At 49.0% G+C, this 12,315-nt stretch overlaps 1 protein-coding gene across 4 annotated transcripts in view; it reads right to left on the minus strand.

The window, feature by feature from the left end:
• Nucleotides 1–12,315, minus strand: part of LOC8037389 (kinesin-like protein KIF21A) — a 265,745-nt gene that overhangs the window by 38,788 nt on the left and 214,642 nt on the right. For all 4 annotated transcript variants that reach the window (XM_040212128.3, XM_040212131.3, XM_040212130.3 and 1 more), the window contains 2 exons: nucleotides 1,497–1,617; nucleotides 1,129–1,299 (listed from right to left, as the gene is read on the minus strand). In XM_040212128.3, the coding sequence (XP_040068062.1) occupies nucleotides 1,129–1,299; nucleotides 1,497–1,617 (292 nt within the window). The remainder of the gene's footprint in view (nucleotides 1–1,128; nucleotides 1,300–1,496; nucleotides 1,618–12,315) is intronic.

The raw sequence follows: 12,315 nt of genomic DNA on the forward strand, positions 1-12,315 counted from the left end.
TCCAGCCTTTGTTTTGCACACAGTGTAAGGAAGGAGGTTGGTGTCGCGTTACTTGAGCGAGGGGGTGACATTGAAAGGGCCAAAAACTTGGGGGGTGACTCGTTGGGGCTTCCTAAGTTCCATGCGTCATCATTCGTTTCCCGCCTCTCCATCTTCGCACAACCTCCTTGGCATCGTTGCCCCCGCAAGTGCCACTTGCGCCGTTATCTGGGGTCGCAGAAAGACTTGCCGCGCCGGTCGGTCGGCATGCTGTTCTAGAAACCGCACTACAACCGGTATTTCCCTTCACACGCCTGCATTTTAAGCGGTATGGAATTACATGGAGTTGCATGGGAGGCAGACCAGTAGTTTAAAAAAGCCACGTTATACCCAGTCCTGCACTAAAGTGGTCTATACTGTAAGAGTTCCCACGTCACGTGGTTTGTAGCCAGTGCAAGGGTGTTTATCATGAATTTTTGATAAAGTTTTGCTGCGGCATCTCACAAGACAGCCCACCCCACGTTTTTCACCATTTATCTCTTCATTTTGGGTAGGCATTCTTTCGGAACTTTACGGTTTTTATAGCAAAAATGGCATTTTGCCGAGACATGTAGCACACTTGCATTCATGGCGCAAATGGCGCAGCAATTATATCACTCAAAGATTGATCTCCCTTGGTCTAAAATAAATTGCGCCCCTCCGACTCATTAGACGGAACCTAAAGTCCGCTCCATCATATCTAAAAAAAATGGTGTTTGAAACCTTGGTTTGATCAAAACTCGAGCATGCGGCATCAGTCTGGGACCCTCATCCAACCTATCTTCAACCTTGAAGCAGTGCAAAACTGAGCTCATCTCATCTGAGCAGGTCTTCTGGCTTTTTCACAAAATGCTTGGCTCACTCAGATCATCTGCCAGGGGGAGCAATCTCCCGTAGCACAAATGCATCTTCCCCCAATCGTTGACTGGAACAGCCTGCCCAATTCCAGCTTTTCAGAAATTAATCTAGTCAAGTCCCTATCTTCCATTTCTTGCTTGTCTCCTGTTGTTTTCCCAGTTGACCCGAATGATGTTTTCAATACTTGTATAATTTGAACTAGGCATTATGCGATGCCCCTGAAGCAAAGAACTGGTGCAAGGAAAGCCTCACCACAATGTGCGACTGGCTCGACAGGTCCCACTTCTTGATGCAGTAGTCTCTGGAGCCGGAAAACAGGTAGTCGTTGCAAAGGGCCAAGCTCTGGATTCCGTCGTAGTGGGGAGGTTCCAGGTTCATCTTGGGCGTCAGCACCCCATTCCCGCTCTCAGGAATCTCAAACACCTGCAGCCAAGTAAAGGAACAACCCAATCTGAACAAACAGGCACCACAGCCCCCAAAGGTCAACGGGCACGGAAAGGGTATGCTATGTTTCGTCATATGGTCTTATTATCATTTCCCGAAAAATTCATCCGAGAAGTTGTTATTGGTGCCCAGTGGCGCATCTTCCAGCAGGAAAAGATAGAGACGCGCCAACGTGCCTTGATGTAGTGGTCCTTTGAGCCCGTCACGACGAGGCTGGAATCAACGCCAGGGTCGTCCACAGCCATGCACATGACGGCCGCCTGATGGCCTCCGGCCAGCTTGCCTACACAGGCAAACCTGGGAGCATCAAATATACTTTTAAACCATCAACCATATATACAGTGAAAACTCAATTTTACAAAATCCAATTCTACCAATTTTCCAATCGAACCAACAAAATCAGATCCCCCACAGCTGCCCGTGGGACTCAATGCTTTTATAAACTCAAAATAATGAAATAAAGTGACCGCCAAAGTCAATTTCAGAAAACATTTTTGAAAAAAGGCTAAAAGGAGGCCTAAGCACTTCCCACGAGTTGTGAATGGGAAAGCATGAATGTCGTTCTTCCACTCCCTTGGTTGGTCTCTGGCGCATGGATGGCCGCGATTCGCTACTGCCGAGGCTCTCGTAAAGTGGCCGCGCTCGGCTGAGCGGCCCGCACCTCTTACGACCTGAGAGTTGCTGCGTGCGCTGCGCCGCCGTGGCTTCTCTGGTGGAGTCTCTTGCAGCTATGCCGCGCCAGAGCCAATAAGAGCCTGCTTCCTTGATGATCGCAACTTCACTTTGCTCCATTGGGACAGGGGAGTTCAGCTGCCGTTTGGCGCGGCTTCAAAGCTCTCGACGTTGGTTCCCTCCATGGGACAGTTAAGGGGGGACGCGGGCCTTGAAAACCGAAAAATCGCGAAAAAGTCAATTTTTTTAAAAACATATTTTTGGATTGTATATCTTCTAATCTACCTTCTCTGTAATTATCACAACTCAAATCACTGGGAAAATATTTAAAACAAAATATTTACGGGGCCTGGGTAGCTTTCAAGTAGCAGTCAAGCGCCAAAATCAACCGAAAGTTTGAGCTATCGGCGCTCTCGTTCTATTTGGCCGACGGCCGACATTTTTGTCTTGTTTTGAACGTCAGTTCTTTCTCTTCCTTCTCCCGATTTTCAAAATGGTGTCAGGCTCGTGGTTTTCTAGCGCTCCCGAAGCGAGCGGGGGAGCACGCGGCTACTATTGGTTGCGGCGCGCATCCTCTTCTCAGTTTTCTCCCGTTGCTGCCGGTCACGTCGTCTGCTACGGCAGTAGTCTCCTTGCTTGACCCCGCGCATTGTTAGCTCCACTTTGCTTTTCGCCTTCTTTACGATCGTTCCCGCTGAACTTTGAGCAGTTTCTCGTTGCTTGCCCATCTATTTCGTAACCGCACACGATGCGTAAAACGAAATACAAGACAACGCGCACGTTTGGCATGCGAAAGCGCTCCATGAAGCTGATCAGGATGGCGAAGTTGAAAGTTGTTGCACAGCGTGCCACCAATGCCCATCACGTCAACGCTTCCAGTAATCTGTCACCGCCGAAGAAGAAGCCGTCGCTGCGAGTGTGCGTGGTGTCTTCAGCACATCGACCGCTGCAGTTTCTTCCGAGATCGCGGGCTCCAGTGCTCAACTGGCGCCTACTGCGAAGTCAGAGTGCATCGTCCAGCGCCCATCTCGTGACGGATTTCCTGACGAGCGAAGAAATCGAAGTAAAGCGTCGTGAGACTGTTCAAGCTGAACTTGGCGCTATGCCAGCAACCGAAAAGAAGCTTCAAGCCATGCAGCCCGATCCCACACCTGCCACTGCTACGAGCGAAGGTGGGAAGTTTTGCCTCATTGATCAGATAAGGCATTTGAGCAACCTGCTCTCCTGCACAGTGTGCAAGCATTGCTTGGGGGCTGGATGGACTGTAAAAGAGGGCACCAAGCTGGGACTGGCCACAAAACTCGAGGTCATGCGCACACTTTGTGGTATTGTTGCAAGTTCCTGGAGTTCACCACGCCAACAAGACTCAATGGCCTTCAAAGTCAACATCCGATCCATAATGGCTATAAAGCAGATTGGAAAGGGGCAGACCGCTCTCAACGATTTTTGGGCTGCCATGAATGTCTCCCACAGAGGTCTCCACCACAAGATGTTCCAGGAGCACCTGAAGAAGGCCTTCAGGGAGCAAGAGGCCCTGAGCATAAACAAGTTTTATGCCGATTCAGCCGCTGCTGTGAAGACAGCTTACAGGAAGATGGATACAAGCTTCTGCAAGGACATCACTATGGTGTACGATGGAACATGGCACAATGGACTACTTCCAAAACCGACGCGCCCCATCGCGGCGAAATACCGCGCAATGCACTCTGGGAACTAGTTGGCCACTCAGTTTTGGTTTCGACTGAGCAGCTTCATCTCACGCTATCACGCCGCGACCGAACGCGCTGCTTGCCTTTTCGGTTATCTGACTTTTCACGAACGTACAATACACTTATTATCGAGCGATACAAAACGAAGACCGGGGCACTTTCCTTGGTTCCCGAAACACCGGATATTGTGCGTGCGTATGCGAACGTAGTAAGTCGTGGCTTTGTAACCTCACCCCACGAGTGCATGTTTGAGCTCAATTTCAATAATCCCGTTTAGTACCAGTGAACTACAACTGAAATTTGGTCACCTTGAGCCCTGAACGTATTTTGTTTGCCAAACGTCCATTTCTTGTTACTTTATTGGGCGAAAAGCAAGCCGCATCCTCACAGGGTATCAAAATTGAGCCCAGCGTTTACGCATAAAATTTTATGGAAACGCAATAAATTCGACCTCACTACTGCACAAAATTACTATGATGTCTTCCTCGTGTCATCATATATCACCCACTAAAATTTTATGCTGATAGAAGATTAACTTTTCGCAAAAGCTGAGATCGGCTAGCTACGACGGAGGCCCTAGCTAACAAGCGTCCCCTACTCCTCGCTAAGCCTTTTTGCACGAGTTTTTACTGACGCTCAAGATCTGTGCCTCAGCGGTGTGTCTGAAATTATCTTGGCATACTCAGGCAGAAAGGAAACAAACACATAACAAATATTATGGCCATTAGCAACCGTCAAACGCGCTTTGAATTCGTTCGAGCACTTGTGTGAAGTATGTCGCACCGTGCGCCGGACGGACATAGGGGTTCATGCCCGTCCGGCGCACTTCCGGCGAACGGTGCGACATTCTTCACACAAGTGCTTGACTTTTTCTTTCTTAAAACGGTCTGTATGTGCGAATTTGCATTGCAGGATAACTCTATGCGCATACGCGATGTTGAATATTAGTGGAAAGCAAGCGGGTGGGGACTTCACTTCGTGCAGTGCTGCGGGTCAGTAAGAGATAAGAGGTGTGTTAAATTGAGCTTTTCAGTGGCGCCTCCAAGGTTTACCTCGCATACTCAGGCATATTAAGAAAAACAGTAATTGCAAAACGTAATATTTCGTCTATGGATGCACAAAGCAAACAAACTTCCTGATCAACAACACTAATGTAAAGGCGCGAGCTCGATGTATGCGTACTAATTGGTTGCTACAGCTTGTTGATTCGTTCACAAGCAAGATCCCTGAGCTTTGCAGCGTCGAGATTCCCAGCACTGGCTCGTCCACATACCTCGATTGGAACGCTAACAGGAAGGCTCAAGTACAAAAATACAACAAACATGTGTTAAGACAAGCTATACGTCTCAGGCTTGTGCTAAAACTTCGAGGTCTGGCAATTTAGGTTAGTTTAGAGACCACAAATGACGCTCTCGGGACCAGAAAACGATCCCTTGTTGACGTGTCGATCGAAACCGAAGCCATGCCACCTTCCTCCCTGGCCACTAGTTCCCTGCATGCAACGCGCGCCGTGTTGCATGCAGGGCTTTATGGAAGTAGTCTATTGCGTGGGTACAGATCCCACATCGGTGTGGAATCAGTGATCGAGTACCATACAGGCCTTATCTTGGACGCTGTAGTTCTATCGAACCTATGCCTGGGATGCCAGATAGGACCCAAGCCTGGAGATGAAGCACACAGCAGCTGGCACATGCATCACATCTGCCAGAGGAACAGAGACGCCAAATCTGGAAGGATGGAGGTCGATGCAGCTCCGATGCTTTTCAACCGGTCTCTCTCAAAGCACGACTTGAGTTACACGACACTCGTCTCCGATGGGACAGCAGGACCTTCTCTGCACTCGTGGAAGAGAATGTCTATGGGCTAGTGCCTATCGTGAAGGAGGAGTGCCTCAATCACGTTCAGAAGAGGATGGGGATGGCACTGTGCAACGTCGTCCAAAAGAGCAACAAGGAGCAAGGGAAGGCTGACAAAGGCCCTCATCGACAAGCTGAGTGACTACTATGGCTAGGCCCTACGAAACAACTCGAAGGACGTGGCTACGATGCAGCGTGCAGTAATGGCCATATACCATCACGTTGCGTCGACTGACCAGGAACCCCACCATGAACTTTGCCCGGAGGGAGCTCAATCCTGGTGCCGGCATAGAGCTGCCGAGGCAAAGGGTGAGCCACAGCCCCAGCATAAGCACAAGCTCCCAGACTATGTCGCTGCAGCTATGCTGCCTGTCTACCAACGTCTATTACAGGCTTCTCTTCTTTAACACTGCTTGGGGGCAAAGACACAGAATGCATCCTAGTCTTTCCACTCTGTTCCATGGTCCCCGATGCCCAAGGAACAGCATGCATCGCTGATTGCTGTTGAAACGACACTGCATGAAGCAGTACTCAGATTCAACGCCGGCTGCTACAAGGCTACAAGAGAGATCTCGGTCTCAGTGGGACTCCAGCCAGCCCATCTAGCCCTCCAGCAAGCTGCCGAGAAAGATGCCCAGCGCATGCACAAGGCCAGCAAACGGCAGCAAGAGAAGACAGAGAGGCGGAACAAGAAGAAAGTGCACAAGGACACTTCCAGCTACCATGCAGGGTCACTCTAATGCAGAAAGTTTGTCTAAATTTCAACCGCCATTAGCTCAAAAAGGATTTTTTTTCTCTGCCGTGGCTGCTCATCCCAGTGATATCTCAGGAACTGAGGCCAGATTCACGAAACGATCTTACGCCAAAAATGTGCGTAAGACAAAACTTAAGAACAAATCCGTATTCACGAAACGAAATTTTCGTAAGTTTTGCGCAGGTTACGACGAAATCCTACGACAGCTCCGAAGCTGTCTTACGCACTTCTTACGATCAAATCAGCATGGCCGACAGCGTCGCTCAGTTGGTCGCGACAACCAACGGATGTTTATTTTTCTACGTGCACTTCTCACGCGTCCCGACTTCAAGCATCAAGAAACAAGTAAAAAGTACTTGAAACAGACCACGACGAACGAACAAGAACGCTGGATCCACAGACACCCGGGTAAAACTCCAAGGGTCACGAGCACGGACCCCGACCGATCGGCAGATAGGCCTAGCAGGCACTCCGACTCGGCACAGCGATGATCTGACGGTCCTTGGCGAAGACCGTCTGCCCACGACCGGCTGGCGTGCTGAATGGAATATGCCCGCGCGACCCTTGTGAACCTTTCCCGTATTATAGTTTGATCGCTGACCTCAATTCTAGATTAAGAGGTCAATCTCTTCCTCTTGTTATCTCCTTGTTTTTTGAGGCAACGGTGACGAACGCTGTCGTCGAAAAGGGGCTCTTATCGATTCTATCTCTGTTTTGTGCGATATCAAGCTCAAATAAACGCCGTATGGATTACCTTCGCAACATATGGTACGTACACTTTGTTATTAGTATTCCATTTTATTCTGACACGACTGCACCTCGCTGTCGATCGCTGTAAGTCTGTGGGTCGCAATGCCGGTCCAACCTTTCTTCGCCGGGTGTCACGTCAGCATCGAGTTGCAATTGTAAAGGATCAGTCCCGAAGCGCTTATCGATTCGCGGTCCAACAGCGCAAATCCAGCACTTCGATCAAACGCGCGCGTCCGTTCCGTAGTGTGAACAGGCATTTACGTGGCTCTTGCTTACACCGTCATAGTTCAAACGTATCTTTTTTTAACGTTGGCTCGCTCCTGCATCTCCGAGGCCGCAAAAAACGCCGCGGCAATTTGTTCCCATCTACGTCGCTCTGCAAACGACTGCGGGCCGTCTTTTACCAACGATGATAGTTGTGTTGACTTGGTAGCGATCGAGTTCGTAGCAGTCAATGGGGGTGGTTACGCATCCCGGCCTCGGCATTCCGGCGAGTTTAAATCGTGTTAGCGTCTACATGTCACTGCACGGATACGAACCCCAGACCAGCGGCGGCAGAAAGGCCGCCTGTGTTTGTTATGAAAAATCCACGTGCTCCGAACGGCTCCGAACAAATGCCGAGCTCTCCGATTGGTTGTTCGTGCTGCCGAAGACGCCGTCGCCATAGCAACAGCACCGGTAAGTTTTAGTTTTTCCGTACGACAACGTCGCTTTCCTCCTCTCACTTAAGAACGCGTTCGTGAATACCGATTTCTCCTCTTCTTACGATGTTCTTAACTTACGAACTTCTTAGCTAAGTTGTCGTAAACTAAGAAGCTCTTCGTGAATCTGGCCTCTGGTTATCCGATCTGCATGCTGTCTTTTGTATTTTGTTCCTAAATAACTTTGTGAGGGCATGACAATCTTGTTTTCTTTTTTTTTTCAAAAGTTTAACTAAAAATGTTTTATAAATAAATAAAAAAAATTATGAATATGTGTTAGACTGAAAACTTCCACTTCAACGCTGCGCTAAAATTTGTCTGCAAAGAAATTCAGAAAAAGGGCTCTGTTATGCCCTGGGGTACCTATCCAGCAGTCACCATGACAAATTTCAGACTGCCACTGCCTTTTGCAGATTCTCCAGGACAGGGAAAGGGACACATATAACCCATGTTGATAAACTCATAACTTGAGAATGGATTATCACAGCCTCATGAAACTTTGCAGTTAGTCTTATGTTAGTGTTATGAACATGCCCTAAAATTTTCATTCTGGTATCTCTAGGATTAAAAAAGTTCATTTTTCGTCCCCACCTCCCATCGCATTAAAGGGGCCCTCATACAGTATTTGAGCGTCGACTTTTTTTTGCGGTTTCTACACGCTAGTGGTCCCGGAAACCCAGTGGACAACGAAAGAGTTTGAAAATATTAGCGCATCATATTTTAATTTGACAACTCGAAAACACCTCCTCCGACGGTGGCGCCGCGAGGTGCCGAATGCGCGCGCATAACGAAGTTCCCTTTCACTATACGTCACATTCTCCGGGTTTCGTGATTGGCGAGAGCCGTCCCAGGAATTTTGAAGCGAAATAAAGTATATCACACGTTAACCGTCATTATTTCTCTAACAAGTCATTTTCATAGAGCTAATAAAGTTGCAAAGTAAAGTTCAAAAAGGGCGAAAACAACGCCTTGTCGCTCATGCGCGCCTCCCAGCGGCGTCCGCGACGTACCATCGCGAGCAGACGACAAGTGATCCGTGCAGACAATGCGCATCATATTTTCACTTGTGTGCCCCCGGTCCCGGTCAACTAAAAGCAGTAAGAGGAGCCAGGGGAACCCTTATTTTCTTTTAGTGCTGTGACAGACTTTTCACTGTTCGAGTGAAGTGCGGCGACGGGACCCAGCTTTTGCCCAACGGGACCGCTCACCAGTTTGTAGCTCCTACTCGCCGAGGTGGCTCCGGTGGCGGAGTAGCGGGAGGCGAGTCTTCCGCGGCAGTCGAAGCGGACTGAGGCAGAGACGCGGCGCTTGCGTGGAGTGTCCTCGCACGGCGCGACGCCCAGCTCCGCACTCAAAATCCGATAAGCCCGGTAAATTCATCGATGATGGCAACCCAATCCCAAAGCTACGATGGTTGCAGCTAGGCCTAATGGCCGACCGGGCCGACGCTTTGCTCCAATCGCCCGGGCCGACGCTTTGCTCCCATTGGCCAACCGCTTTGCTCCAATCGCTAAACTGTTTCATTTTACGTCATGAAGAGCAATGTTTTGCTTATTTAAAGTTGTTTTCTGCAATATTTAGTTTTCTAATAACTCACAAAATATTGCGAATTTCTGTAATATTTTTTTTTCCTCGGTGTTCCTGCTTTCATGGAGCTCCGTTTCAGCGCGAACTTCAAACCGGTCAAAAAATTGTTGGCGGGCCCCTTTAAGGTGGGAGGTTTAGAATGCCTCCAGGTTTGTTGCTACATGCTGACCACATTTCTAAGGCTGTGCAAAGCCCAAGTAGCGACCCATGCTGCGGTAGTGTCCCGGCACACAGATCTACGCTCGCAGCCGATGCAGCTCCCTGCAACCAAGTAAAGTCTTTTGAATAAGGGGATGGTGCTAGCGGTGAATCTTTGGAGTAGGCGTCATGCTCGTCTCTGGCTACTCGCTTCTCTGGCCCACTCCTTTTCTGTTCACAGTGCTTGCGCGACTCTATTTCGTTCAATTTCGATTGTTCACTGTGTCTTTGAAAACTGGAGCCTACCAAGAAGGGCTGAAGGAAGTATATACCGTATTTACTCGCATAATGAATGCACTTTCTTCTCCAAAAAAACTTTCAGCCTTTCCACTCTGGTGAAGAAGACCGACCAGTGAAGCTGTACAATGCTGGGAACGAAGTAATGGCCGTCTGCAACTCGGCAAGCCAGAATGGAGAGGCTGGAAAGGTTGCCGCCATATATGAGCGACGGCAGCAACCAGTGTTGCATCGACACTTCTGTGTGGACTGACACGAGCCTGGGGAACCTAGCCCTTAACAGCTCTGCTGTAAAACAGACACATTATAAGGAGGTGCTTTCATAACACGGGTGAAATTTCCGCATTTACCCACTTTGTGCGAATGTAGGTGCCAATATGACATGGCAGGGTACACCTCCAGTGCACACCCATGGCTTGTCATGGGTGCACGAAAGTAACCATGGTCTATAGCCTTTTCTAGGGCGCTTTTGGCCTGCCTTTGCTGAAGAAAAAGCACTCTACTACAGGGTGCGGCCGTAAAAGCTTTCACAATTGGCACACCTAGCAAAGATCAAATTTCAAACGTACATACCTGAAATTGGGCACACGACCATCGTTTATTCCAAAGCTTTTTGTCTATTTATTTTCAGACGTCGACTCGGCAGTAGCGAATTATTAGAAAGATAACAAAAGTGGCAGACGTGCATTTCTTATGGCCTATACCAGCCCGTTCACCGTCTGCAATCTGGTTCGCGACGCCGCTCCCAGGTGGCGCACTAATCACAAAAGCGCGGGAAACGCCACACGAAAGGCTGGCATCGGGCAGGATAATCATGATGAAAAGTGATTTTAACGAAATATATGAACAAGTATGCCCTTTTACATGAAAATTAGAAACTGGCAAACGGCCTCGTTTAATACAAATAAACGCGTGTCTTCCTTTGTCGTCTGCTCATCTGCTGACGGGTCCGTTTCCGGTGAAAGCTCAACTTTGGAATCAAGAGCTGCTGGAGCACCTTGATTGCTCCTATTTATTGTTTTTGTTGCACTATCTGCTGCTGTTATTATCAAAATATTTACTGCCCTGCAATGCCGCAATACTTGGCAAATGCCCAGGCAGTGAAGTAGTACGTGGAGCAGAACTCGGTGGCCACAGCACAACAAAAATTGCGCACTGCATTTCATAAACGCCCGCCTTCACACCCAACGATTTTGACTTGCGCGGATTGTTTTGCGAGTGGGGAAGACTTTCAAAGAAGAATCCAGTCAGTGGACTTGAGAGCCTGCTAAAAAATGAGTACCTCATTGAAGCGGTGCTTGTTGTCTTCGAGAGTGACCCCCAATTGTCGACAAGACGAGCAGCCAGGTTGTTTGGAATTTCGGAAAAAAGCGTACGACGGATTTTGCGGAAAAATAATTAGCGCCCGTACAGGATGCAAGTTGTCCAAGCCCTGCACGAAAGCGACTACGTCCGACGTTTAGAATTTTGCAAGGCGGAGTTGTTGCGAAATAAGAGCAACCCGGGGCATCTGCAATTTCTTTTATTTAGTGACAAAGCAAACTTTCACCTTGATGGACGTGTGAACCGCCAGAACAGCAGGATATGGGCTCGCGATAACCCTCATGCCGTGGACGAACGGCATCTCCATTCACCGAAGGTGACAGTGTGGGGTGGGATTTGGAGTGAAGGCATAGTGGGTCCCTTTTTCTTCGATGGCACCGTTAATGCAGATGCCTCCTACCTGGACATGCTGAAAACGGAAATGCTCCCCGAGCTTGAAAGGTACCACATGACAAAATAATACTGTATATTCATGCAGGATGGGGCGGCTCCCCATTACTCAATAACACGTTCCCTCGGCAGTGGATGGGTTGGGGATTAGACTCTATGAACTCGCCTCCACGATCCCCCGACTTAAAGGGACAATAAAGGCAATTTCAGACATCTTTTTGGCGACTGAACTGGGTCCCAGGAACGTCTCGGGCCACGTTGCCCAAATTTCAGCCAAAACCGGTGCTTGTGTGCCGCGCAAATCAGTTACACAGTCGCGGTAGTAATCCTACCAGGATCAACTGGGGCGACACCCCGAGAGTTGCAGGAGAAGCCAGGAGAAGCGGAGCTCACGTGACTGATGCGGGACCAAGAAGCGCGACATTACAAGAGACGCGTCAGCGATTGGTCGAAACGAGAGAAGTGCCCTCGGTCACGTTTTGGTTCGCAATTTTTAGAAATACTGTTCTAATTTCCGCTTGAATAATCATAAAAAGAGTAAATCGGACCGGAAATGATTACTAAACCGTAAATAAAGCAGCATAATTGTTTTTTTTTTTTTTTTTTTTTTTTTGCTACGCAGGACGCGAAACGGCCAACGAGCAACTATGGGGGCATGCGGGCCGCTCGTTACCGGCTGGGCGGTCTCCCTCGGGTGATGGCGGAGGCCACCGCACACATACTCCCGTTCTGTTTGCGTTGGGTCCCTGAACGGAAGCTCGCAACTCGCTCGCGAGAGCGGCATTGCCGCCCTTGTTGACAGATTCGACGAAACGACC

Source organism: Ixodes scapularis, unplaced genomic scaffold, assembly GCF_016920785.2.
Source record: "Ixodes scapularis isolate PalLabHiFi unplaced genomic scaffold, ASM1692078v2 PGA_scaffold12__126_contigs__length_90152505, whole genome shotgun sequence".
NCBI classification, from domain to species: Eukaryota; Metazoa; Arthropoda; class Arachnida; order Ixodida; family Ixodidae; genus Ixodes; species Ixodes scapularis.